General features: G+C 52.0%; 2 protein-coding genes across 5 annotated transcripts; both read left to right on the top strand.

Annotated features, from left to right (window-relative positions):
* The first annotated feature begins 61 nt into the window (after positions 1-61).
* Positions 62-2,485, top strand: ADM5 (adrenomedullin 5 (putative)). Its single transcript, XM_082370390.1, has 2 exons — positions 62-1,823; positions 2,027-2,485. Exons 1-2 carry the CDS (start codon positions 1,753-1,755, stop codon positions 2,280-2,282), a joined length of 327 nt encoding a protein of 108 aa, XP_082226516.1. The 5' UTR covers positions 62-1,752; the 3' UTR covers positions 2,283-2,485.
* A 96-nt stretch (positions 2,486-2,581) lies between these two features.
* On the top strand, positions 2,582-26,919 carry CPT1C (carnitine palmitoyltransferase 1C). 4 transcript variants are annotated; one of them, XM_082370326.1, is made up of 19 exons: positions 2,582-2,887; positions 3,928-4,082; positions 9,122-9,261; positions 10,503-10,674; positions 10,806-10,907; positions 10,990-11,127; positions 15,523-15,600; positions 15,835-15,942; positions 16,047-16,131; positions 16,568-16,763; positions 16,878-17,060; positions 17,762-17,867; positions 19,344-19,460; positions 20,213-20,377; positions 20,621-20,755; positions 21,390-21,542; positions 22,009-22,122; positions 22,242-22,334; positions 22,566-26,919. In XM_082370326.1, exons 2-19 carry the CDS (start codon positions 3,942-3,944, stop codon positions 22,743-22,745), a joined length of 2,406 nt encoding a protein of 801 aa, XP_082226452.1. In that variant the 5' UTR covers positions 2,582-2,887; positions 3,928-3,941; the 3' UTR covers positions 22,746-26,919. The 4 variants fall into 4 exon arrangements, 3 of the variants coding, with proteins under 3 accessions (XP_082226452.1, XP_082226450.1, XP_082226451.1); XR_014238114.1 differs by lacking the exon at positions 2,582-2,887 and adding an exon at positions 3,012-3,255 and having other exon boundaries at positions 20,626-20,755; positions 22,566-22,611; XM_082370324.1 differs by lacking the exon at positions 2,582-2,887 and adding an exon at positions 3,019-3,255.
* The last annotated feature ends 678 nt before the right edge of the window (positions 26,920-27,597 follow it).

The raw sequence follows: 27,597 nt of genomic DNA on the forward strand, positions 1-27,597 counted from the left end.
CAGCGCCTGCTGGTGGCTGCCGGTTTCTGTCACCACTTCTGTGTCTCTGGGTCTTACTACACCTCCACCCCACCCCCGCCGTCTCTGGGGTTCCACAGCCCTGCTCTCAAGTCTTTGTCCCACCTCTGCCCTCAGGTCACTCGCAGGGCCTTCTCCACTGGCTCTCGGGGTCTGTGCCCCCCACCTCCCTCTCTCTCAGGCCTCCTGAGGCCCTGGTCCCTCTTGTCCCCACTGGGCCAGACTCCTGCTCCCAGCTGCCCTGCTGGGCTGGGGGAGGGCTGGAGTGTGGGTTCCCGGCACAGCTGGGCCCTTAAGTTCCTCAGAAAGCTCTCTCTCCCGCCTTCCCCCATCACACACATTGTTCCTCTCTGGCTGTTTTTTCCTGTCCAGGACCCTCCAAGGCCAAACCAGGGCTGACTGGCAGAGACTACTGCCCTGCCCTCTCCAGCTGGGGAAACTGAGTCGGGGGGGGTGTTGGAGGGGGATAGAGTTCTTTTTTCTAAATTTTTATTTATTTATTTTTGGCTGCGTTGGGTCTTAGTTGCTGCGCGCGGGCTTTCTCTAGTTGCGGCAAACGGGGGCTACTCTTCGCTGTGGTGCGCGGGCTTCTCATTGCGGTGGCTTCTCGTTGCGAAGCACGGGCTTTAGGCACGCGGGCTTCAGTAGTTGTGGCTCGCGGGCTCTAGAGCGCAGGCTCAGTAGTTGTGCACGGGGTTAGTTGCTCCGCAGCATGTGGGATCTTCCCAGACCAGGGGACCAGGGCTCAAACCTGTGTCCCCTGCATTGGCAGGCAGATTCTTAACCTCTGCGCCACCAGGGAAGTCCGGCGATAGAGTTCTTTGTGGGGTTGGGTGCCTGCTTCCTCCCCCAGCCTGGCTCGGAGCTCGGGGGGTTCCCACCCTCTGCCCCACTTCACGGAGATGCACACTGAGGCCCCACTAGCCTGCTTCACAACTCCCCAGGGGCTGTCTGTCCAGCCTCTGCTGCCGACATGGTGTCTACACGTGCCTGCCCTTCCTTTCCCAAGAGTTGCTGGTCCCCCAGGTCTCTGTCCATACGATCTGGATCACCGGAGACAGAATCCCAGGCTTTTCTTTCCATGGCCCTCCTACACCTGCTTCAGTACAGCTGGAGCGCTAGGCCTGCCCGCAACCCACACCCGACTACACCTATTCCTCTTCTACCAGGAGGGTGTTAGGGCCCAGACTCTCTCTACAACTTCAGGTGGCTGTCTTTGCCACCTGTCCCAATTGCCAATGTCCCACATTGCCCAGCCCCCTCTCTGGAAGTCGCCTGTCCCCTGAGACTAAACGCTAGTCGGGTCCCTGACAGAGATGAGGGCGAGTTCGCCTCTAAGTAGCCTAGCGCTTCCCCGCCCCCACCCCTTTCCTGGAAGCCCGAAGCTGCGACGTCACTTGCAGGTGTCAGCTGCCCCGCCCCTCCTCCCTCCGCCTTAAAGGGGTCGCGTCTCCCGAGGCCTCCCAGGGGCGTAGATAGCACCTCGGCGGGACCCGTGAGGGTTCCGTGGCCGCGGTGCGGGAGGTGGGCGTCCGGATCCTAATCCTGCCCTTCTGGCATGGTGTGGCTCTTGGCCTCTGTTTTCTCGGCCTGAGAAGTGGGGACGCCCGAATTCCTCGCACTAAAGCAGTCTCTCAGAGGGCATTTTCCAGGCTCGGGAAGAGGGCGGGGCCGCAGCCCAGAGGAGCAGCTTCCCCCACCGGCTTCTCGGACCCCGCCCGCCCCACCCCCACGATGACCGCCCACATCCTCCTGCTGTTGCTCCTCGCCTCCTCTACCCTGGGGTACCCGGACTCCGCGGGCAGGTGAGAAACGCCGGTGGCAGCGGGGACAGAGCCGGAGGGAGACGCGAGGGGCGTGCGACCTCTCTAGGCGGTTTTCCGCTTCGGTGGAATGGGAAGTTGATCAGGAAACGCGCCCGCCAATCTCGGAGTTCTGGGTCGCCCACGGGGCTCCATTTCTCGAGTGGATTGTTTGAACCCGCTCTTCTCCCACGCTCCATCCCCAGGCGGCCCCGGCACCAGGTCTCCCAGCTGCGCGGGCACCTCTGTTCACTGGGCACGTGCCAGACGCACCGCCTGCCAGAGATTATATACTGGCTCCGCTCTGCCTCCACCAAGGAGCTCTCAGGGAAGGCGGGCCGCAAGCCTCAGGATCCCCACAGCTATGGGCGCCGCCGGCGGCGCGCGGCCAGACTCTTGCTGCGTCTTCAGGACCCCAGCCTGCGGCAAGGAGGCCAGCTCAGTGCCCAGCTGGCTGGGTGATGTTGGGCACATCTCTGCTCGTCCCCTGGCTTCAGTCTACCCATCTGTGTATCGGGGCCGTGACCCCAAGTTTCTTTTCCCCTAACTCCACCTCCTGGGCTCTCCCCAGGCTGCGACTGGGCTGGACCACGTGCACACCGGACCCAGCATGGACAAAGAATATTAACGTCCAGAGCTGAATAAAACGAGAGTTCCATGTTTCAGTCTCTGCTTGTCTGTGCCCGTTCTGGCCACCCAATCTGAGCCCGGTCCCTGAGCCCCTCCCCTTTACCCACGCACTTTTCTCCTCACGGAAGTCCCTCTGACTAACTTGAATCCAATCTGCTGTAGCACCTCCACGCCAACTTAATCCCTGCAGCTGCATCTTCCGTGGGTGGTTTTGGTGGGCCGACCTGACCCCAAAGCAGTCCTCCTCCCTCCCCTAGGTGGTAGGGCTGAGATTCACTCTGGCTCCCACGCGCGTGGGCTCTGAGCTCCAAGCTGAGCTTCCTTCCTCAAAGAGAAAGAAAAGAGACAAAGAGTGGACTGGGGAGCCGAAGAAACTGGGGTTCGGAGGAGAGGTGCTGCGTAGAACGGGGGAGGCCCAATGGTGGAGAATCAGGCGGGTAGGAGTCTGTGGGCTGGGGATCGAACGGAGGGAGGGGATTGGACGCTGGGATTCGAAGGGGGCGGGAACTGAGCGCGGAGATTGGAAAGGGGCGGGGATAGAAGATTGGAAGGGGGCGGGGATAAAACCTAGGACTTGAATACCCTGCGAGGCACCCGTGAGACAGAAATCCGGGTTCCTGGATGTTGGATAGTCGGAGGCGGACAGGTGCTCCGGAGGCCCATCGACCAAGTCTTGGACTCATAGTCACTGGGATTGGACATATGCAAGCGGGAGGCTTGAGTCCGGCGCTCTAAATCGGGGGTCGGGGGGGTGTACTCGGGCTTGGTCTCCAGGATCCAATCGGCGGACCCCGGACTCAGCGTGGTAAGTGCCGGACTGGAGGGGCCCGAGCTCCTGCGGGGGCTGGAGGATTGTGTCTTGGGTTGGGAGTGCGGGCCTCTCCATCACTTGTCCTCGACGCTCGCCTCTGCTCTCAGCCTCAGCATCCCTGCCCGCGAGGCATGCGCAGTAGGGTGCTTCCCCCCCATCCCCTTCAGCCCGGGGGCGGGGGGAGGGGACGCTGGGCTACCCCAGAGCGTATGAATTTATAGAGAACCCCCACCCAACTCCTCCTCACTCCCACCCCCCAGCCCCAGCCTTGGAATGGGAAGCGGAAATGGAGTGGACAATGCCAACGTCTGGCAGGTGTTCATTTCAAACGGGTTTGGGACTAATGTTTTTCCCTAGATCCCGCAACTCACCCTGGACCGGTTTCCCGCCCCGACCCCCGAATCTTGAAAGGCCCTTGGGGGGGGGGCACTGTTCCCGCACCATGTTCTCAGAATAGCCGCAAAAGGGGTTAACGCAAATTATCCCTCCTGCCTTTCTGTGCGTTCACAGAGGTCCCCAATTGAAGTCCCCCCAATACCGGAGTCTTCGGCCAGGACCATCAAGACCCCTCAGGTGGTTAGGGAAGGGTGAGCTGGCGTCCTATATTCCTGGGTCTGCGGAGAAGGGGCTGGGGGTCTGGAGAATGACCCTCTGTCCTCCTCCCAGGGCTGTAGCGTGACATGGCTGAAGCGCACCAGGCCGTGGGCTTCCGACCCTCGCTGATTTCGGACGCGGGAGAAGTGGAGCTCAGTGCCCCGATGTTGCAGGAGATCTACCTCTCCGGACTGCGCTCTTGGAAAAGGCATCTGTCCCGTTTCTGGGTGAGGAGGGCTGCGGCTTGGTTTCCTTCCAGGAATCCAGTTACCTGCTTCCGGGATGCCTAAGGCTCCCTTCCGGCATCCTGGTGGTCCCACTTCTGGGATCCTGTCACCCCTTCTGGGAATTTTGGTGTCTACTTCAGGACCCCTTAAAGCCATTTCCGGGTTCTCTATGGCTCACTTCCGGGATCCTCAACCTCACCTACTGGGAACTGCCATTCACCTCTTGTAGCCACTTCCTGGAAGCCCTTCCCACTCTCCCCACACCCACAAACACAACTTCCACCCCAATTTCTAGAACTCAGTCCCCTTACCGTTCCCTTTCATCTCTAGCTCTAAACGAGGTGCTTCCCGTTCCAGAACCCCATGGCCTGATCAACATCTTGGGTAGCCCACACCCCAATCCTGAAGGCCCCCCTTTCCCATAGTCCTTACCCAGTGGGTCTGAGAGGCCCCTCCTTGCCCCTGCTGTGAACCTCCAGTACCCTCTCCAGTATGTGGCGCACCCTCCCTACGGCTCTGAGATGTGAACCTCCACTGTCTGTATCCTCTAGTTACCCATCACCACAAAGCCTGCTGCCCCAGCTCTGGAAAAGCCAAGCTCCTGCTCCTTGCCCTTGCCCTAGAATGCCCTAGAATGCCAACATCTACCCAGAGCCCACGTCAGCCCCAGACTCCCCGGTTCTAGAACTCTGGCACCATCTACGTGTGGAGCCTCCCTGCTGGTCACACCGTCTTTCTGTGAACACAGGTCTTGAACACCTGTGGGGTCTGCCAGGACTGAGTTTGAATCCTGGCTCTGCCACTGACTAGCTGTGTGGCCTTGGGCAGGCACGTTGCTCTGAGACTCAGGTTCCCCACATGTGAAACAGGAGTGATGGTAGCACCTCCCTCACAGGACAGTTTCGAGGATTAAACGAATTCTTACATGTAAGCCCTGAGCCAAGTGCTTGGCCCATGGCAAGTGCTGAGTAAGGGTTAGCTTTAGATTATAATATTGTTTGTCATTTACCAAATATCTGTGGAGCATTTGTTAAGGGCCTGGCACTGTTTGGAGCACTGGGGACACGGCAGGGAGCAAGACGGACAGATCTGCCCTCATGGAGCTCTTGATCAAGCTGGAGGAGAAGGCAATAAAGAAGATAAATAAGCAAACCATAGAGTATTTTAGGTGGTGTCATGCTATGCAGGAAGATAAAGCAGGCAGGGAAGAGGGAGCATGGAGGTGTTATAATAAAACCAGGGGGCAGCCCAGGAGGATCTCTGGAAGCTGAGACATTTGAGCAGGGTGGATCACACTTCTATGGCCATATTGGTTGTTAAAATGGTTATTAAAATAGAGATGTATCTGCTCCAGTGAGTAAATAGCCACTAACCCAAAGCCCCAGAGAGACCCTGCCCCTGGAGCCCCCTGCTCCTCAGGCCAACCCAGCAGTTAAAATGTTAACCTGTGGTTAAATACACACATTTATATATATACACATACATAGACACTTAAACTAAGATCTAATTATATACAGAAAAATGCACAGATTTGTTTTAAGTGTACAGTCCTTGAATTTTGTAATATCTTTGTAACCGGTATAATACCTGTGTAACCAACTCCCCATCAAGACAGCACTGCCATCATTCTAGGATGTTCCTTCGAGCTCCTTTCCAGCCAGCACTCCCTACCTCACCCTCACTGCAAGGCAACCACTGTTCTGATTTCTATGCTTATAGATGGATTTGGACTGGTGTTGCTGTGTCGAATATTTTGACTGTCACCCCTGTATTTGAGTCACCTCTGAAGCTCTTTTCTGACTCATGTCACCTGTTGCCAATGGCCCCCACCAGACCCTCATATTAGTATTAATTGATAATTGTAATAATGACAACTCTTGCCTTTCTATCGCATAGCTGCCTCTCTCCCTGATGATCACGTGGAGCTCTCACATCCTTCCTCTCCAATCTGGGACCCCAGGAACCACCTGAAGCCGTAGCTCCTGGAACTTGGTCCCAAGATGGGGGCTGTGCCCTCAGCAATGCCAGAGCTGTAATTCCATAGACTCATTGCCAAACCTTACTTTTTTTTTTTTTTTAATTTATTTATTTTATTTATTTATTTTTGGTTGCGTTGGGTCTTTGTTGCTGCGCGCGGGCTTTCTCTAGTTGCGGCGAGTGGGGGCTACTCTTCGTTGCAGTGCGTGGGCTTATTGTGGTGGCTTCTCTTGTTGCGGAGCACAGGCTCTAGGCATGCAGGCTTCAGTAGTTGTGGCACGCAGGCTCAGTAGTTGTGGCGCACGGTCTTAGTTGCTCTGCGGCATGTGGGATCTTCCCGGACCAGGGCTCGAACCCGTGCCCCCTGCATTGGCAGGCAGATTCTTAACCACCGCGCCACCAGGGAAGCCCTAAACCTTACTTTCTTCACGTAAAAAATGGGAACCTTGACAGTCCCTGCCTCAAGGGATTGTTGTAAGCATTAGTTGTCTTAGCAGAAGGCCTGGCTCACAGAAGTGACCACTCCAGCATCACGATTCTTGTCTTATGTGCCACGTAGGTGCTGTGTAGCCTCCAGCATGTTAGTCACTTCTCTGAGCTTCTGCTTTCTCATTTCTAAAATCAAACTAGGTAGTAATGTGTCTCAGGCTCTGTACCAACCAAGCCCTTTGACTCTGTTGCTCATCTGGTCCTCATTAGGACTTTTTGTTTTTGGCCGCGCTGCGCGGCTTGTGGGGTCTTAGTTCCCCAACCAGGGATCGAACCCGCGCTCCCTGCAGTGGAAGCGTGGAGTCTTAACCTCTGGACTGCCAGGGAAGTCCCATTAGGGCCTTCTAAGGTAAGCCTATCATTAGTCCCGTTTTACAGATGGGGAAACAGAAGCCCAGAGAGGTGCTTTCACTTTTCCCAGGTCACACAGCTGCTAAGATGCAGAAGTAGAGGCAGAGCTAGAATTAGCAGTCTGGCTCTGGAGTCCATGCTGAGGCCCCACTACCCTGGGGTGCTTTTCTAGAATGTGATCTCAATATCTATGCCAAGAGAGCTGTTGTGAATTATGTGCAGTGGGTCACTGGGGCCAAGCATGTGGCATGGCATCCGGCACTTAGTGGGCGGTTCATTGGCAGGAGATTTGAGTGTCATCTGAAATCATTTCCAAATGAATATGAAATTCTGAGATACGGCAGACTTCAGAGTTCGGTGCCTTGTGGTTCATCCTGGTGCATTAGGGTCACAAGGCATCCCGGATGGTTTAAGTGATTGACAGTGGACCCTGGAGCCAGGAAACCTGGGTTCAAATCCTACCTCCACCACTTCCTGGCCATGTAGGCTTCGACGAGTTCTTCAAACTTCCTATCTCCTCAGTTTCCTCACCCATATGATGAAGATAATAATAATTTCTATCTTACTGAGTGACAGGGGAACGAAATAATTTAATAATGCTCCTTGTACTTGGGAAGTGCTATGGAGACATTTCCTGTTATTAGGATGCCCCTCTTCTATTGCAATACAGAGCCCTAGATAGAAGAACTGAAAATTTCTTTTAAAAAGAAAAATTAAACAACAAAAATAACCACATTTGCCAGTAACCTTTTCCTGCCAAGCCAAAGGGAGACTGTCAAGTAACTACATCTCCAGTGAGAAGTAGATTAGCAACAGAGAGGATCATCATAATAATTATTGAGCACCTACAGTGTGCCTGGCTATGAGCTATGCAATTTACCATTCTGCTCCCCCCACCCCGAGCCCTCTGCTTTATTTTTCTCCATAGCACCTCTCGTCATCTGACCCACTTCACTAAAGCCTTTACTTATGTAGGTATTGTCTCTATCCCCCATGAGAGCAGGAATCTTGCTGTCTTGTCACTGCTGCTGGATTGCAGTAAGCATTTGTGGAATATTTCCTCATCCAGCCCTTGTGACAGCCCTATGAGCCAAGTACTGGGATTGTTCCCATTCTACAGATGAGGAAACTGAGACAGAGAGGTAAAGTCACTTGCTTGCGGTCACTCAACTAGGTAGTGACAGAGCAGAGATCTGAACCCAGAGGGTGGGGACTCCAGAGCCCAAGGTCTAAACCATGATCTCTGAGGCCTTCTTGGTCATTAAAATGTGGGAAGAGGAGAGGGAGTGGTTTCTTGAGCCCTGGTGGTGATACCAAAACCAACACTAGCTCTTATCCCGGCTTAACCATGCTCTCTGTGTGACTTTGAACCTACGTGTTTTCTTTTGTAAAAAGAGAACATCTTAGTACCTACTTCACGGGGTTGTTGGGAGTTAATTAAAGAGTTAAGCCTTGCAAATGGCACCTGGCATGTAGTAAGTGCTCATTAAATGTTAGTCAACTCTTGGGGCTTCCCTGGTGGCTCAGTGGTTAAGGATCTGCCTGCTAATGCAGGGGACATGGGTTCAAGCCCTGGCCCAGGAAGATCCTTCATGCCATGGAGCAACTAAGCCCGCGAGCCACAACTACTGAGCCCACGTGCCACAACTACTGAAGCCTGCGCGTCTAGAGCCCGTGCTCCTCAGCAAGAGAAGCCACCACAATGAGAAGCCCGCGCACCACAACGAAGAGTAGCCCCCGCTCGCCGCAACTAGAGAAAGCCCGCAGGCAGCAACAAAGACCCAACGCAGCCAAAAATAAATAAATAAATAAAAATTAAAAAAGAAATGTTAGTCAACTCTAGCATGCTTCCCTGGGAGTCTGATCAGTTACCCAACACTTTCATTCATTCCTCAGTCATCCCATGGCCAGCTCCTGAGCTCTGGACACTGCTGTATATGGGATACCAGTTTGCTTTTTTGACAGTTTCACCTTCGGGGTCCTGCCTGGGAGTAACCTCTCCTCCGGGAAGCCCTCCCTGACTCCTTCAGGCTGAGCAACCTGCCCTATCCTATCGCCATTAGTACTCACTTCATTCTGGTCTGACCTCCCTGGGGGCAAGACCCAGATGTGTCTGTTCCCCACGGCGTCTGGTGCACCCAGCTCAGTGCTGAATCAACATCTAAGAATGGTGCTGAGCAGATGGGATAATTGATTGAATAGGTGCCCTTTCCTTTCCGCAGAACGATTTTCTCACAGGTGTGTTCCCTGCTAGCCCCCTCAGCTGGCTGTTCCTCTTCAGTGCAATCCAGCTTGCCTGGTTCCTCCAGCTGGATCCTTCCTTAGGACTGATGGAGAAAATCAAAGAGTTGCTGCCAGACTGGTGAGGTCTCCCACTTCAGCCCAGTAACCTCCTAATCCCTTTCCCTCCACCCAGTAAGTTTCTCTATCAGCATGTATGCTGGTTAAAGAAAAGTAACCCTTGAGACTTACTTGGGGTCAGATAAATAAGGGTACAGACTCAAGTAAAAGGAGGTGATTTCCTCTCTTGTCTCTGTACATTTTCCACCTTGGCTGCTTCTTGCTAAAGGGGATGGTGGCAAACTAGACAATATCCAGTTATGATTATATATACTAATGGAAGTATGAACTCTGCTAATCTACAGTTGTGTAGTCTTGGGCAAGAGACCTCACCATTCTTGGTGTCAGGGTCTTCACCTGTAACGTGGGGATAATAATAATTGCTTCTTAGGGTGGTTGGAGGAATTAAACAAAATCATGCATGTGGAATATTCAGTACAGTACTAGGAGGTTATTAAATGGGAGTGGTTGAATTATTATAGTTGTTGGGGAAGGTTTGGAAGCCAGATGTGGGTGATGTGGCAGGTTCTAACTCTTGGATTAGTCCTCCTGGGGAAGACGATTCAAACTTTGTGCAGATGGCCTCAAAGGGCAGATCCAGGATCAGACGTAGAAATTTCTAGGAAGGCTAGATTTACCCACAGAGGGGAAGTGACTCGCCCCGAGTCCTCCAGGTGGGATTTGCTCACAGCCTGTCTGATTGCAACTTTGCAAACATGTTGATTTACTGTATCTTTAGACCAGCATTTCCTGAACTTGAGTTTGTATTGAAGTCACCTGGAAGGCTTGTTACAACACTGATTGCTAGCCTGAACGCCAAGAGATGGAGATCATGGGGCCCAGAAAGTTGCATTTCTAACAAGCTCCCAGGTGGTCCTGATGCTGCTGGTCCAAGGGCCACACATTGAGAACCACTGCCTTACAGTGTAATTTGATCTGGTATATTTCAATAGAAATACCAGCTCTTATTTATTAAGCACCTGCCAATTTCCATGGGAAGTGATTTTAGAAACTTGGTGTCTCCGCAGTCCTGGGAGGAGACGGTGGGCGTACCGAGAGAAAATCACACCTAGCACTTCACAAATGAGGAAACTGGACTTTTTCTGACCAACTCTAATGCTACAGGATATTCCTCCAACAGCTAAAAGATCAGAGTCAGAGAGTGTTAGGAACGGCAGGCGCTAGGGTGGGGCTGGAGGGGAGGGGTGTTCTGAGGCCAGGAGACCCAGGCTTATACTCGTTTTCTCTGTCCCCCGACCCCAGGGGTGGACAGCATCACAGGCTTCGGGGGGTCCTGGCGGCCGCGCTGTTTGCTTCGTGTCTGTGGGGAGCTCTGATCTTCACGCTTCATGTGGCCCTGAGGCTACTTCTGTCCTACCACGGCTGGCTCCTCCAACCCCACGGAGCCATGTCCTCACGCACCAAGACCTGGCTGGTATGGGAGGGGCAGAGCCCTGCTCAAACTCTCTCTGCCCCATTCTCTCTGTGGGTTGCCACCCCGCTACCCCCAACACCTGGCTGCCGGGCTGCAGTGAGAAGTTTAATGAACCACTAATTTTCCGCCAGGCCCTGGTTCGCATCTTCTCCGGCCGCCACCCAATGCTCTTCAGTTACCAACGCTCCCTGCCGCGTCAGCCTGTGCCCTCCGTGCAGGACACCGTGCGCAAGGTGGGCCAGGTCCCCGGGGATGGGGCGGGAGGCTGCTGAGCAGTGGGGTGTGACCTGCCGTCTTCCCCTCCTTGCCCCTTAGTATCTGGAGTCTGTCCGACCCGTCCTCTCCGACGAGGACTTCGACTGGACCGCGGCCCTAGCCCGGGAATTCCTGAGGCTGCAGGCGTCACTGCTGCAGTGGTACCTTCAGCTCAAGTCCTGGTGGGCGTCCAATTACGTGAGTACCGCATCCTGTAGGCAAAGGTTCTGAGCTGGCCCTCCTAACCCTGCGAGTTTTTCGCCCCGCCCCACGCCCCGCCCACAACCCCCAGGCCCAGCGGAGATTGGCGCTTCACTCCAGACGTGAGAACATTCTGAGCCCCACCCCCACGCTCCAATAGTTTAAACCCAGCTCCAGATGGCTTCAATATTCTGAGCTCCTCCCTCCTCTCCCATATTCTGGAACCCGTCCATCCTGTGCCAACATTTCGAGCCCCGTCCCCACATGCTCCCGCATTCTGAGCCCGGCCCTTCAATAATCTAAGCTCCGCCTTCAGGGTCCGCCCACATCCAGAGCTCCGCCCCCAACCCTCCAATATTTAATCCAGAATTCCGGGCCCCTTCCAACATTTCAGCCCCTCCTCTGACCTGCCGAGTCTCTAAGCCCCGCCCCCAGTTCTTGTTTCCTCTCCCCTGTCTGGGCAAAGACGCCAAACGGGCTTCTACTATGATTTCAGGAGCTAGAGCCCTAGAACGCACTCTGAGTTGAGATCCTTGGGAAACCGAGGCATAGAACCAGTAAGCAAGTCACCCTGTAAGCGGCTTCCAGGCCTCCCATTCCGTAGGAAGCCACAAATATCTGTCAGGCAGCATGTGATGAGGTGGAGGTAGGAAGAAGAGACAGATGTATCACTTTTTTAGATTTCACATATAAGTGATACCATATAATATTTGTCTTTCTTTGACTTACTTCACTTAGTATGATAATCTCTAAGTCCATCCATGTTGTGCAAATGGCAATATTTCATTCTTTTTTATGCAAGCCTTAGTGGTTTTTTTTTTTTCATAAATTTATTTATTTTTGGCTGCTTTGGTTCTTTGTTGCTGTGCACGGCTTTCTCTAGTTGCAGCCAGCAGGGGCTACTCTTCGTTGAGGTGCGCGGGCTTCTCACTGCGGTGGCTTCTCCTGTTGCGGAGCACGGGCTCTAGGAGCACAGGCTTCAGTAGTTGTGTCATGCAGGCTCAGTAGTTGTGGCTCGCAGGCTCTAGAACGCAGGCTCAGTAGTTGTGGCGCACGGTCTTAGTTGCTCTGCGGCATGTAGGATCTTCCCGGACCAGGGCTCGAACCCATGTCGCCTCCGTTGGCAGGCGGATTCTTAACAACTGTGCAACCAGGAAAGCCCAATAAGCCTTAGTTTTAAGGTTTGTTTTTTTTTCCCTTCATGCTCTTGGACCAGATTCTGCTCTTAAAAAATATATATATATACACATATAAATAATATAGCAATTATATAATATATAAATTATATAAATATGTGTTGTTTATTATATATAAATAATGTATGTACACACCATATTATATATATTTCATTGATATATTTCATTGTACCTCTAAGGCACTGCCAGTTACAACATACACCATTATCTATGGACACTAAGGGAAAAGAACTAGTCTAACACAGTGCTTTCTTATTACTTATTATATAGGTCGATCCTCATTATTCATGCATTCTGTATTTGCAGATTTGCCGACTTGCTAAAATGTATTTGTAACCCCAAATCAGTATTCATGGCACTTTCATAGTCATTCACGGACATGCGCAGGATGGCAAAAATTTTGGCTTGCGCGATGCACACGTTCCAAGCTGAGATGGAACAGGGCTGGAAGGAACCTGACCCTGATTTCCCCTTGGAACAATGGCTCAGTGTTCGCTAATCAGCGTTCACTGCCACTTTATAGGACATAACGACCGCGAGTAATGAGAATCAACTGTATACGTTAAAACAGCTCAGACTTACTTAGACATAGATTTGTATCAACTATCACTCCCAAGCAAGCTCAGAAAAACGGAAATGTAAATTGTAATAAATTGGCCTAGGCATCCCTAAGACTTTCACGCTCAGAATCCATCTCTTCTCAATTGCTTTTTGATTCAGACTTGTCCATATCTTCCTACTCTCCGCACAGCTTCATCCTCTGTGTTGTCAAGAACCTTGACAATGCAGCATTTCCTGAAAGATCCTATAATGTACCTAAAGCCATTGGTGCAGAGCACTAAAGTGGCCTTTATTAAAACCAGATTAATTTTTGCTTTGCTTTGGAGATTTTCTGATTCATCGCCACCTCCCCAACGCCCCTCCCCCCCCCCCACCTCCCATCCCAACAGTTGGGTTCCTGGAAGTTAAAATCTTGCTCCACAATTATCTCTAGGATTTTCTTCTGAGTCATAGACTTTAGCAAGCTTTGATGCTGGTGAGGCTTTTCTTTGAAAAAAATGGTACATGATATGCATATAATGTTACAATTTTTTTTTTTTTTGGGCAGGCCACAGGGGCATGCAGGATCTTAGTTCCCGACCAGGGATTGAACCCATGCCCCCTGCAGTGGAAGTGCAGAGTCCTAACCACTGGACAGCCAGGGAATTCCACAATATTATACATATAGTATTGTAAAATACACAAATCTTACATGTACAGCTTAATGAAGTTTTATGTATGCATATAACCAGATAACCCCTGGCTAGGTCAAGATATAGAACTTTTCTACCGTTTGCTGGAAACTTATGGATTTTTCCAGAAGATGTTGCACATTCCCAGGGAATGACAACTACATCCTGCCTAGTCTAAGCGTAAGGAAGTGTCGGATGCCATCAACTTTAAGACGCAAGCAAACATGTATGTCTTCATAGACTCTATGCGATTCTATGACATAGAAGAAAGAAAAACATCTAGAAAACATTCAAGTCCTCTCTGACTACCTCCCTTTAATTCTTGTTTCTCCCACCATCGCCTGTGAGAAATACTTTGGTCAGAGTCTTTTCTGAGTGTATATACACATATATTTATACCCAGGGAGAGAGATAGATATATATATATTTAAGTATATAGTTTTTATTTATAATATATAATTTTAAAGTATTTAGTAATATGTTATAGATCATATAACACATTAATATTTAATATTATATATAAAACATAAATATCATATATAATTTTAATTGCGATTAAAACATACATAATATAAAATTTGTCACTGTAACCATTTTTTTTTTTTTTTTTAATTTTATTTATTTATTTATGGCTGTGTTGGATCTTCGTTTCTGTGCAAGGGCTTTCTCCAGTTGCGGCAAGCGGGGGCCACTCTTCATCGCGGTACGCGGGCCTCTCACTATTGCAGCCTCTCCTGTTGCGGAGCCTGTGCTCCAGACGGGCAGGCTCAGTAGCTGTGGCTCATGGGCCCAGCCGCTCTGCGGCATGTGGGATCTTCCCTGACCAGGGCTCGAACCCGTGTCCCCTGCATTGGCAGGCAGATTCCCAACCACTGCGCCACCAGGGAAGCCCCTGTAACCATTTTTCAGTGTACAATTCAGTGGTACTAAGTACAGTCACAGTGTTGTGTAACCATCACTACTATCTCTCTCTAGAACTTTTTCATCATCCCAAACAGAAACTCTGTGTCCACTAAGCAAAATATCCCTATTCTCACTTCCCCAAAACCCCAGGTAACCTCTGTTCTACTTTGTCTCTCTAAATTGGCTTATTTTAGATTTTTCATAGGAATGGAATTTGTCCTTTTGTGTCTGAGTCATTTCACTTAGCATAATGTTTTCAGGGTTCATCTATGCTGGAGCCCCGAAGACTTAGAACTTCATTCCTTTTTATATTAACATTCCATCGTATGGCTAGACCACATTCTGGTTGTCTATTCATCCACTTGGTGGACAGGTTGGGTCTTAGTAGTATTTTTTTAAATAAAATGGGATCGTTTCATATATCTTGTTGTGTGCCTAGCCTTTTTCACTCTGCAGCCTGTCTTGGTACTCATTCTCTGTCAGTAATATAGATGTAACTTTTTAAAAAAATTAATTCATTCATTTATTTTTGACTGCGTTGGGACTTCATTGCTGCACGCGGGCTTTCTCTAGTTGCGGCGAGCGGGGGCTACTCTTCGTTGCGGCGCGCGGGCTTCTCATTGAGGTGGCTTCTCTCGTTGCAGAGCACGGGCTCTAGGCGCGTGTGTTTCAGTAGCTGTGGCACGCGGGCTCAGTGGTTGTGGCGCACGGGCTTAGTTGCTCCACGGCATGTGGGATCTTCCCGGACCAGGGCTCGAACCCGTGTTCCCTGCATTGGCAGGTGGATTCTTAACCACTGCGCCACCAGGGAAGCCCAGATGTAACTTATTTTTAACAGCTATGAAGTATTCCGTAACTTGAGGGTTACATGGTTTAGCTAACTGATCCCCCATCGATGGACTTCTAGGTTATTGCTAGTTATTGATCTTGATGCCCCCTTCATGGAGCTCCACCCTCCCTGTTTGCCATAGCAAAGTCTTGGGGGGCTCCCCTCCCCCACTCACCCCCCCGTACCTTGACCCCAGCCACCGCAGCTGTGTGTCTCTCTGCCCCACTCCTAGGTCAGCGACTGGTGGGAAGAATTTGTGTACCTACGCTCCCGGAACTCACTGATGGTGAATAGCAACTACTATATGATGGTGAGAAGGGGAGAAGGAGGTTAGGAACCAGGCCGGGGATGGGGTTCATAGTTCCTGGGGTCTAGGGTTGGGGTGTCTGGGTAGAATGTGGGGTTTAGGGTCAGTGACCTCAATCACAATCTGGATTTCACCATCCTGCCTCTGTTGGGATCAAGACCTGTGTTTGGGGTCAGTGCCCCCATCAGAGGCAAACCTGACCTCAGGCGTTTTGCTATCCCCTGGACCTGCCCACAGGACTTCCTGTATGTCACGCCCACTCCCGTGCAGGCTGCCCGTGCGGGGAACGCGGTCCACGCCCTCCTCCTGTACCGTCACCGCCTGAACCGCCAGGAGATCCTGCCGGTAAGAGGGCTGTGCCCGCGGGCTGGGGACAGAGGCTGTGGTCCTGAGACCATGAGGCCACGTGGGTCCTGGGAAGCAGTTCATGGACCCATGACCTCCTGCAGACTTTGCTGATGGGAATGCGGCCCTTGTGCTCTGCCCAGTATGAGAAGATATTCAACACCACGCGAATTCCCGGGGTCCACAAAGGTGAGCCCCCTCTCCCCTCCTCACTGATAGAGGCAGAACAGTGTAGTGGCTAAGAGCACGCTCTCTGGAGCCAGCCTGCCTGGGTTCAAACACCAGCTCTGTAACTCCCAAGCTGTGTGACCTTGGGCAAGTTATTACCCTCTCTGAGCTTCAGTTTCCTCTTCTCTAAAATGGGATAATAAGGGTACCTAGGGTGGTGAGGATTAAAGGAGTGTGTCGGACAGTGCAAGCCACTTGGTAAGTGCCTAATAAAGGTCATTATTATTATTTTTTTTTGGAGTATAACTGCTTTACAATGTTGTGTTAGTTTCTGCTGTACAATAAAGTGAATCAGCTATATGTATACATATATCCCCTTCCTCTTGGACCCCCGCCCCCTATCCCACCCGTCTAGGTCATCACAGAGCACGTTATTCTTATAATATATCACCCCTAGACCACATCCGCCACCTTCGTGACAGCAGGCACGTGGCCGTCTTCCACCGGGGCCGATTCTTCCGCGTGGGGACCCACTCCCAGAGCGGCCTGCTTTCCCCGCGGGCCCTGGAGCAGCAGTTCCAGCGAATCCTGGACGACCCCTCTCCTGCCTGCCCCCACGAGGAGCATCTGGCGGCCTTGACCGCTGCTCCGAGGTGAGGGTCACAGATCTGGGGGCCCGGAGGCCCAGCCAGCATCTTGAGGTTGCAGGCCGGGTGGAGGCTGGGCATGGTAGAGAGTCAGCCGGAACTCAGGCACTCCCCCGACAGGGACATGTGGGCCCAGGTGCGGAGGTCCCTGAAGACCCAGGCCCAGGAGGCCCTGGAGGCCGTCGAAGGGGCTGCTTTCTTTGTATCACTCGACTCTGAGCCCGCGGGGCTCACCAGGGAGGACCCTGCAGCTTCCTTAGACGCCTACGCCCACGCCCTGCTGGCCGGCAGGGGCCACGACCGGTGAGTCAGCCTGGGGATTTGGACCCCACCCCACATGTGACCCCAGACCCAATGCATTGAGACCTGGGGACCTCTGAAGCAAATAACTGCTAGACGTGGGACCCCCAGATCCAGAACCGCAGATCTAAGGACCACCAAACCCCTGACCTGGACCCTCAGACCTTGAGAAACTCTAGACCTGGGACTCCAGACTCAGAATCGCAGACCCAGTGACCCCAGATCTGAGGATTAACAAATGCCAAACCTGGGACCCCTAGACCCAGAGACCTGCAGCTAGACCCCAAGCCTGGGGACCTCAGACTCAGAACTGCAAACCATGGAATCCTCAGACCTTAATGCAGGCACCCCAAACCCAGGACCTCGCACCTGGCACCCCGCCTACGTAGAGATCCTCAGACAACTTCCTTGGTGCCCACCAGGCACCACTCTGATTTCTGAGGCTCCTGGGAGAGTCCGCCTAAGCTCTCAGCACCCGTAAACCCTGAACCTTTTTTATCACATTCTTTCAAAAGCCCTGAACTCTCCAAACCTGAGACACATCTCAGAGACCATCAGTACCTCCACCTTCTTAGAGCTCCCCATACCAGGACCCCAGCCCTGATTCCTAGATCTCCCCACGGAAACCCCCTGAGTTCCCACAGAGAGACCCCCAACGTCCCTTCTGGCCTCTTTGGTGAATACTCTGAACTCTCCCCCCGCAGCTGGTTTGACAAATCCTTCTCCTTAATCGTCTTCTCCAACGGGAAGCTGGGCCTCAGCGTGGAGCACTCGTGGGCTGACTGCCCCATCTCAGGACACATGTGGGAGGTATGGCAGCTGGCCGGCCCCACCCTGGGGGCTGCCACCCCCCCCCCCTTTTCCAAAGACCTTCCTCTCCAGCGCCTTAAGGTCAGAGGGAAAATGGAGGCTCAGAGAGAGGCAGAGACCAGACCAGGGTCGCCCTGCAGCAAAAAAGGTTGTCTTGGGATTATGACCTTTCTTTCTCTCTCTCTTTTTTTTTCGGCCGTGCCACACGGCTTGTGGGATCTGAGTTCCCCAGTCAGGGATCGAACCCAGGCCTCAGCAGTGAAAGCGCTGAGTCCTAACCACTGGGCCACCAGGGAATTCCCTATGACCTTTCTTTGACGAATGGGCATTTGGGGCTCAGAGAAGGGAAGTGATTTGCCCAGAGTCACAGAATCAGAAGTTGCAGAGTGAGAATAAGAATCCAGAATGCTCTGAGACCAGAGTGTGAGTGAGGCCTTCCAACCATATCATACTCACACTGAGTCAGACCTATCTCCCAGCTCTGGTTTGCTGTGTGACCTTCAGCAAGTTACTCCCCTCCTCTGAGCCTCAGTTTCTGCTTCATCAGGTGAAAAGCTTGGATTTTCTTTTATCTTTAAGCTCCCCTCCAGTCCTGAGAACCTTAGCATCTCTCTTTTCTCTATTTCACTTAGTACCTAAATCATAAGGGGTGGTGTCTGCACCCCACCAGTTTCCCAGTCTTCCGTGGTGTTGCATGAGGGGTTAGCTGGGATCCAGGGTGTGGATCAGGCATGTATGAGGGGAAGGGAGGTTGCTTCCAGATCTTGAGAGCAGCCCCAGGTAAGCACTGAGTCTTCTGTGCCTGTTTATTGTTTATAAAATGGGAATTTGCCTTTGATTATATTGGTAAATGACACTCTCAATTCAATTTAACCTCAGACCCTCAAGACACTGCCTGTCATCTGCCATCTCTGCATATTGACTTTGAACAAAGAGATGTCACATAGAGTAAGATAAAGAGAAGTGGAAACTCTAAGGCATAAAGTGAGAGGTTCTTCTTCTCATTTAGTTCTAATGTCAAAATGGGGATCTTAATCCCTTCTTTCTAGGGAGAAATTAAGTGGGAGGCTGGCCCGTAGTAGGTGCTCCATCAGGACTGATTTAAAACATTTAACCACCAGCAGGGCATGGGTACCACTCAGTCAGAAGGAATGCTGACCCCTAGAAGCCCATGCTATGCCCAGCTTTCTCTCTCCTCTCCTAGGATCATGGCGGGGGTTGTCTTGGGAGGGCTGGGGCAGCCATTGGTGGCTCTTTATCCACCTGTCAGAAGTACAAGGGCAGTAAGCACCGAGTATTAGTATTAGCCTTGCTCTCAATGAGTATGACCCCAAGAACCCACCTGTGACCATCAGAGGTTTCTGTTTCTCAAGGATTGTCCCTGACCCCCTTAAGAAGGGACTTAAGAGGTCCCTGGTTAGATGTCCCTTGGTCCAGAGGGAGGAAGGGACTCTGACAGCTTCCATTTGTACACAGTTCACTCTGGCCACAGAATGCTTTCAGCTGGGCTACTCGGCAGATGGTCACTGCAAGGGACACCCTGACCCCTCACTGCCCCAGCCCCAGCGGCTGCACTGGGACCTTCCAGACAAGGTTAGGCCTGGTTTCTAGGCCTCTCTTCCAAGTCCCCAAATTCCTGGCTTTGACTCTAACCTCATCCCCACCGCAATCTCAACCGAAATATCAACCCCATCCCTAACCCAACACCAAACCCACACCCCATCCCCCAAAAAGCCCCAACCTCAGACCCCAACCCTATCTTCAGTCTAACCCCATCCCCAAATGCAAACCCACCCCACACTAACCCTCTTCCCACCACCCAACCCCACGCTCAACCCCAATCCCATCTCCATCCCCAGCGTCAACTTAGTTCTATCCCCACTCAAACCCAACTTCATCTCCACCCCAAACTCATCTCCATCCCCAACTCCATCGCTATTCTTAAATTCAATTCCATCTCCAACCCTAACCCCATCCTCAACCCTAACCCCATCCCATACCCAACCCTAACCCCATCCTCAACCCTAACCCCATCCCATACCCAACCCCAACCCATATCCCATCCTATACCCAATCCCAACCCCATCCCCAGCTCCAATTCAGTCCTCATTTTCAACCCCATTCCCCATCCTATCCCTATCCCCAACCCCAATCCTATCCCGACCTTCACTGCCAGCCCCAGCTCCATCTTTAACCTAGCCCTTCAGCTCCATTCCCTTCTTTGTCCCCTTTTCCATATTCCACCCCAACCTCACTCCATTCCCATCACTTCCAGCCCCATGCCCAGCTCTAACCTACCCCTTTCTGTAACCCCTGGCCATTCCTCCCTCCTCCTTCTCTGGCAGATCCATCTATCCATCTCTCTAGCCCTGAGGGGAGCCAAGACCTTGTCTGGAAACATCGACTGCCACGTCTTTCCTTTCTCCCACTTTGGCAAGAGCTTCATCAAACGCTGCCACCTCTCTTCAGACAGCTTCATCCAGATGGCCTTGCAGCTGGCCTACTTTCGGGTCAGTTGGGTTCCCGACCCCCACCCCCTCTCAGGACCTCAGTTCACCTGGGCCCCCAAGACCCGCCGCATTGACCCCTTTAATGACTTCTTGGTTATTGCCATGGTGGGTCCACCATCTTGATTTCTCTCTCCCAATCGCATGTCCATGGGTAGGAGGAGCTGGAGGTCCAGACAGAGGTGGGTCAAGTCCGTGAAGACTTCCTGAACCTAGCTGACAGGCTCCTCTCCTCCTTGTCCCCAGGACAGGGGTCAATTCTGCCTGACTTACGAGTCGACCATGACTCGCTTGTTCCTGGAAGGGCGGACAGAGACGGTGCGTTCTTGCACGAGGGAGGCCTGCAACTTTGTGAGAGCCATGGAGGACAAAGAGAAGACAGTGGGTGTGGGCCTCGTTTGAGGCTTCAGTCATTTCCACATACTCATTCATACATATACAAACTTTTAAGGAGCACCTTCTCAGGTCCAAGCTCCGTGATGGGACAGGGGAGGAACCAAGCCCGGTCTCTGACCTCAAGGAGCTCATTGATGGGGGAGACAGGTAGTTCAGCACAGTGTGATACATGCTTTAATGGGGGTCACACAGAGGGCACTGGGGGAGCACCCAAGAGGGAGCCCTGGTTCCACAATGTAGGTCTCTTTATGTAACCTCTGTGTGACCTTGTGCCTTTCATTTGTACCATTCTTCATGTTCCCTATATAACCTCTCTGCTCAGAACCCCCCAGGCACCTCTGTTGCCTCTCCCCCCAACTTACGAAGTATTGTGGTTCAATGGAAGGAGTTTGGGCCCTAGAGTCAGACAGCTCTGGGAATCCACCTGATTCTGCCTTGCTGTGTGACCCTGGGCAAGTGACTTCCCCTCTCTGTGCCTGTTTCCCTTCTGCAAAATAGAGTTGATATCTCTGCCTTGCAGGGATGTTGCAAGCTGGGTTGAGGCCGGGGGTGTGACAGGCCTCAGCAGTAAGCCCACTTCCTGTCTTTCCATGACCTGTGACCTCCCCGGGGACCCCAGGACCCACAGTGCCTCGCCCTGTTCCGCTTGGCGGTGGACAAGCACCAAGCCCTGCTGAAGGCAGCGATGAGTGGACAGGGGGTCGACCGCCACCTCTTTGCTCTCTACATCGTGTCCCAGTTCCTCCACCTGCAGTCTCCCTTCCTGGACCAGGTTGGGGTGCAGGGAAAGAGTTAAAGAGGGAAGTGGCAAACCACTGGAGAAGGGAGGCACTTCCGGGCAAGGAGGGTGATGTTGGAAAATGCAGGTATCAGCAGAGGAGAGAGTTAGGGAGACCCGGGAAAGAAAGCGGGAGAGAGCGGAGAGGGCAAAGGGGCCAGGAAAGAGGGGCGTGGTTATGGAAAGAAACGCGAGGGGCGTGGTCAGAGAGGAGAGGGGCGGGGTCAGGGGTTGAAAGGGAGAGGGGCGTGGTTGGGGGAGGGGGGACAAGGAGAGAGGGTGGGTTCTGGGAGAAGGAAAGAGGGGTGTGGTCAAAAGGGAGAAGAGCAGAGGGGGGACGTCAGGAAGCGGAGGGGCAGAACGGCACAGATTTAAGGGAAATAGGCAGTTCAGCCAAGGCGGCGCGGACCTGTGGGTCAGTTTGTCTTTATCGCACACGTGACCGACTTCTGTCCCTCAGGTTCACTCGGAGCAGTGGCAGCTGGCCACCAGCCAGATTCCTGTTCAGCAAATCCACCTGTTCGACGTCCACAGTTACCCCGACTATGTTTCCTCTGGTGGTGGATTCGGGCCTGTGAGTGGAACTGGGCCCTGAGGGAGGGAGGAGGGGGCTGGGCGTCCGCACTCCTACCTAGTGGGGGTGGGGAGGGGGACCGGGGGCTATGTTGTTGCCCTCACTCTGTCCCTGTCAAGGCTGATGACCATGGTTATGGTGTTTCCTACATCTTCATGGGGGATGATGTGATCACCTTCCACATCTCCAGCAAAAAATCAAGCACAAGAACGGTGAGACTAACCCACCCCCGCCCCTTCCTCCCTCAGGACTCCCACCTCCCTGCTCTCCTACAGCCTAGGAGTGCAGACTCCCAGCTCCCGACCATCCCATGATCCAGGAGTCCTAATACCCAAACCCCTCATCCCTCAGACCCAGGAGCAGGGACCCCAGCCCTCTTGTTTCTCAGCCCCTGGGAGCTCCTCTCCCAGCTTCTCCTGGACGTGACACATCTCTCCTTCCAGGACTCCCACCGGCTGGGGCAGCACATCGAGGATGCATTGTTGGACGTGGCCGCCCTTTTCCAGGAGGGGCAGCGTCTTAAGCGCAGAGGGTTAGCGGAGGAGGGCTCGGAGCACAGCCGTGACTCTCTCCCTTGCCATACCAGGGGCTCCAGGGCACCCACGACAGCCACTAACTTTTGACACCTTCCAGAGGGGAGCTGGTCTCCCCAGGAACTAGGGGGAAGGTCTCTATGGCTGGGCTGGTGCAGGACAGAAGCAGCCTGTTTGGGTTTGGGAATCCCACATCTGGTCTAATAAAGATGTGTGCGCTGGGGATGTGGTGTCCGCTGTGCTCTCGAGCTGGGCAGGGATGGGAGAGGTGAAGGTCAGGGTGGAGGAGGAGAAAAGTTCCCATCCATCTCCGGGCCCCACCACGAATTCCTGGTTACAATCACCACATCAGCTATAACCCCCAACACCTGCCCAGTTTACTGCATTCCCAGCCCCGGTCACACCAAACCCAACCATTCAAGGCCCATCCCAGTCAGACAACCCCACGAGCTCTCATGAGCTCAGGTGCAACACCAAGTGCCCACCCTAAACTTTTTTCTTTTTTTTTTTAATATTTTCTTGGCCAGGCTGCAGGGCATGTGGGTGCTTAGTTCCCCGACCAGGGATCGAACCTGCGCCCCTTGCATTGGAAGCGCAGAGTCTCAACCACTAGACCACCAGGGAAGTCCCTGCCCACCCTAAACTTAAAGGTTGACATCTAAATGAATCCCCCAGGATTCTTATTACTTCTAGAGGCTGCCCACATTCCTAGGTTATGACCCCATCTTCCATCTTCACAACTAGCATTGCTGCATCCCTCTGTGGCTTTCTCCTCTAGTCATACCTCCTGTGACTGACTCCTGCCATCATCTTTCTTCTAAGGACCCTTGTGGTCCTTAGGACCCTTGTAGTTAGACTGAGCCCACCCAGATAATCCAGGATTAGCTCCTAATCTTAAAACCAACTGATTAGCAACCTTAATTCCATCTGCGACCTAATTCCCCTTTGCCATGTAGCATAACACATGCACAGGGTCCAGGGACTAGGAGGTGGGCATCTTTGGGGGAACCATTGTTTTGCGTACCACAGGGGCATAGATGAAACCAGACTGGCCACGAGTTGATAAGTAGTGAAACTAGGGGAAAGGTCATTGGGATCGGGATGGTTCATCATATTATCTTACTTTTTTTTTTGTCATTTAAAAAAATTGACGTATAGTTGATTTACAATGTTCGTTAGAGATTGTCCTACTTTTGTAGATGCCTAAAAGTTCCATGACAAAGAGTTAAATGAGGGGGCTTCCTGGCGGTCCAGTGGTTAAGACGCCGCACTTCCACTGCAGGGAGCACGGGTTCAATCCCTGGTTGGGGAACTAAGATCCCACATGCTGTGCTGGGCAGGGGGGGGCGCCCCAAAAAAAAGTTAAATTCAAGGTTATTGAGCTTTAAAAAAAAAAGAAATGAGTGAAAATACTGCTCAGCTTTTTCCCTCCTTTGTCTGCTGATTATAAGGAACACCTCCCCACTCCAGCCTGTCCAATATAGTCATAAGCGGGGGCAATCATAAGCAGGGGGGGGGGACGGTGAATGTCACGGGGGTCTGACCCACCTGCTTATGCAGCTTATTTGTGTCTTCTGGTCCTGCTAATGCCTGATCTAGGATCCACCTCCCGGCGGATCACTGTTGGATCCGCCCACCCTGAAATACTTGGGGGTTCCAACAGAATAAACTCACGATGGGCCACGCTGGCTGCAATGGCATGTGATAGCCTGTGTTCTGATCCTCCATCTCTATCGGCTCAGTAGCGCACCAGGAGTTCCTCTGGAACACGGTGCATGGCCTTGCTTCACAACCCTGGGGTCGACACTGTGCTTTCTCTGTCGGCAGAATCCTTGGCAGAAACCGTGTGTGACATCTTTGCCAATCTACAGATATTTCTGGGCCCCATGACCCAACCGGCAGGGCTGCTTGCATTGCAGCTTGTACCTACTGCAGGTCTTTTCCTGGCCTGGGAGTCACTCAAAGCTAGAAGTCTTCCGTGTCACCCAAAAAATGGATCAGAGCAGTATTTCCCAGTGTAGAATATGCTTCCTCCAGAACCTGAAGATGCCTGAGCCCGTAGGATGAAGAGCATGGGCTTCTTTCTTAGTGGTAAGATGCAGTATTTGTCCTTCCCTTTCCAGTAGGTACTGCCCACTCCTCAGATGGCCGGGCTCCTAAAACCTTCACTGATGTGATAGGTCCCTGAAACTTTGTAAAGTTTATTTCCCGTCCCCTGGGTAGCATGTGTCTTATCAATACCTCCAGTGCACTTCCTGCTTCTTGTTTATCCAGTCTGATTAACGTGATATTATTGATAGGGTGAACTAATGTGGTGTTTTGAGGAACGTTTAAGCCAGTACTGTGAGCCACACATGTAATTAAAATTTGTTAACATCTCGTAAACTTGGCTTGGAGGACAATAATGTTAAGATGTCCATACTATCCAAAGCGATCTACAGACTTGATGCAATTCCTATCAAAATCCAGTGATTTTTTTTATCAAAATAGAAAAAATCCAACCTAAAATTCATATGGAATCTCAAGGGACACTGAATAGCCAAAACAATCTTGAAAAAGAGGAACAAAGTTTGAGATCTCACACTTCCAGATTCCAAAAGTTATTATAAATCTACAGTAATCGAAACAGTGTGGTACTGGCATAAAGGCAGACATATGGAACAATGGAATAGAATAGAGAGCCCAGAAATAAACCCTGGTATGAAACGTTGCCAAGACCGTTCAGTGGGGGAAAGGACAGTCTTTTCAACAAATGGTGTTAGGAAAACTGGATATCCATGTGCAAAAGAACAAAGTTGGAGCCTTATCTGACACCATATACAAAAATGGACTCAATATTAAAGACCTAAATGTAAGAGCTAAAACTATAAAACTCTTTTTTTTTTTTTTTCTGCAAAAAGCTTTATTGTTTCCATATGGTCCATGGCTGGGGAGAGGGCTCCAGTGTGGTTAACAAGCTGCCTACTGGCTGCAGAGAGGGGCTTCAGGCAGAAGCCCTGACATCAGGGGGTCTCCTCAAAGTCTGCTGGGCTCTGCAGGCTCCTAGTCGTGCTTGAGGGTGAGCCTTTCAAAGAAATGCTCGCCCAGCCCAGCCTGGGGACCAGCCAGCTTGCGGAGGTCGAGCAGGTGATCGCCCATCTTCTGGATGAATTTCACCTGCTCATCTAGGAAGTGGCTCCAGGAAGTCGCAGAGATGGGGGTCTGCATGGGCAGAACCCAGGACATGCAGATCCACAAGGGCCTGGTTCAGGTTCTTCTCCGTGAACACAGCGGCTTCCACAGCGTCCTGGGTTTTACCCTACCACCAGGTCCTGGGTTTTACCCTACTCATCTTGGGACAGCTTCTGCACGTCCTGGAAGAGGGCGCAGCCGCCATGCTGGTTTTGCATTTTCAAGAGACGCTAGGCGCCCTCGAGCTTCTCTTCGGCCAATTCGCAGAAAAAGTGGCCTACGCCCTCCAGAGTCAAACCCTCCCGGTGGAAAGAGAAGCCCTGCGGGAAGAGATGGCGGGAATAACGGTTAGCAGGAGGCGGGGCCAGGCATGCGGACTCCGCCTTCTGACTATCCAACAGGACAAAGAAGGCCAGCGCGTGCGCAGAGGGCCGGAGGTGCGCCGCTGAGGGGAACTTGGGCTGGGGGCGTCCTGGGGACCCTCACCAGAGAGAGGTAGGTGTAGGAGGCCCGCAAATGCATGTTGACCAGGCGGCTGACGGCGGCCTCCACCTCGGTGGAATAATTCTGACGAATCTGGGAGCTCATGGTTGATTGGTAATAAGGAGTTAAGCCCGAAAAATGGTGCTGGCTGGTCCCATTGAGCGAGGATAGCTGAGTGGCTGATTCGAAGGTTGCGACTGGAAAAAAGGTTGGAGGCTGGTGGGAGGCTGGAGCAAAGGGACGTCCCTGGGTCTGTTGAATTCAAACACTGTTGAAGCAAGAGACAGATCGGGGGGCCGCAGAGCGCACTCTTATTAAACTCTTAAAAGAAAACAGGGGGCAGGCACTTCCTTGGTGGCGCAGTGGTTAAGAATCTGCCTGCCAATGCAGGGTACAGGGGTTCGATCCCTGGTCTGGGAGGATACCACATGCTGCCGAGCAACTAAGCCCGTGCGCCACAACTACTGAAGCCTGCGCGCCTATAGCCTGTGGTCTGCAACAAAGAGAAGCCCTCGCAAGGAGAAGCCCTCACACCGCAACGAAGAGTAGCCCCCGCTCGCCACAACTAGAGAAAGTCCACGCACAGCAATGAAGACCCAACGCAGCCAAATTTTTTTTTAAAAAAGGTTAAAATTGTAAATTTTATATTATGCGTATTTTGCCACAATTTATTTATTTGAAGTATCATTGATTTATAATATGTTAATTTCTGCTCTGTATCAAAGTGACTCAGTTATACATATATACATTCTTTTTTTTTTTTCCGTATCATGGTCTACTGGCTGAATATCAGCATGTCAGTTTACTTCTGTTTTTTTAATTGCGTTTGTTTTTGTCTGTGTTGGGTCTTTGTTGCTGCGCGCGGGCTTTCTCTAGTTGCAGCGAGCGGGGACTACTCTTCATTGCGGTGCGCAGGCTTCCCATTGCGGTGGCTTCTCTTGTTGCGGAGCACGGGCCCTAGAGCACTTGGACTTCAGTAGTTGCGGTGCATGGGCTCAGTAGTTGAGGCACGTGGGCTCTAGAGTGCAGGCTCAGTAGTTGTGGCACATGGGCTTAGTTGCTCCGCGACATGTGAGATCTTCCCACACCAGGGATCAAACCCATGTCCCCTGCATTGGCAGGTGGATTCTTAACCACTACACCACCAGGGAAGTCCCCATATATATATTCTTTTTCATATTCTTTTCCATTTTGGTTTGTCACAGGATATTGAATATAGGTCCCTGTGCTGTACAGCAGGACCTTGTTGTTTATCCATCCTATATATAATAGTTTTCATCTGCTAATC

This window comes from Balaenoptera borealis (genome assembly GCF_965194805.1).
Source record: "Balaenoptera borealis genome assembly, chromosome: 19".
Lineage (NCBI taxonomy): Eukaryota > Metazoa > Chordata > Mammalia > Artiodactyla > Balaenopteridae > Balaenoptera > Balaenoptera borealis.

Bases quoted from the DNA above. Each gene is read 5' to 3' on its own strand.
- ADM5 (XM_082370390.1), top strand. From the start codon at position 1,753: ATGACCGCCCACATCCTCCTGCTGTTGCTCCTCGCCTCCTCTACCCTG. The intron at 1,824-2,026 runs GTGAGAAACGCC...CTCCATCCCCAG, and splicing joins TACCCGGACTCCGCGGGCAG to GCGGCCCCGGCACCAGGTCT.
- CPT1C (XM_082370326.1), top strand. From the start codon at position 3,942: ATGGCTGAAGCGCACCAGGCCGTGGGCTTCCGACCCTCGCTGATTTCG. The intron at 11,128-15,522 runs GTGAGTACCGCA...CCCCACTCCTAG, and splicing joins CCTGGTGGGCGTCCAATTAC to GTCAGCGACTGGTGGGAAGA. The intron at 17,061-17,761 runs GTGAGTCAGCCT...CTCCCCCCGCAG, and splicing joins GCCGGCAGGGGCCACGACCG to CTGGTTTGACAAATCCTTCT.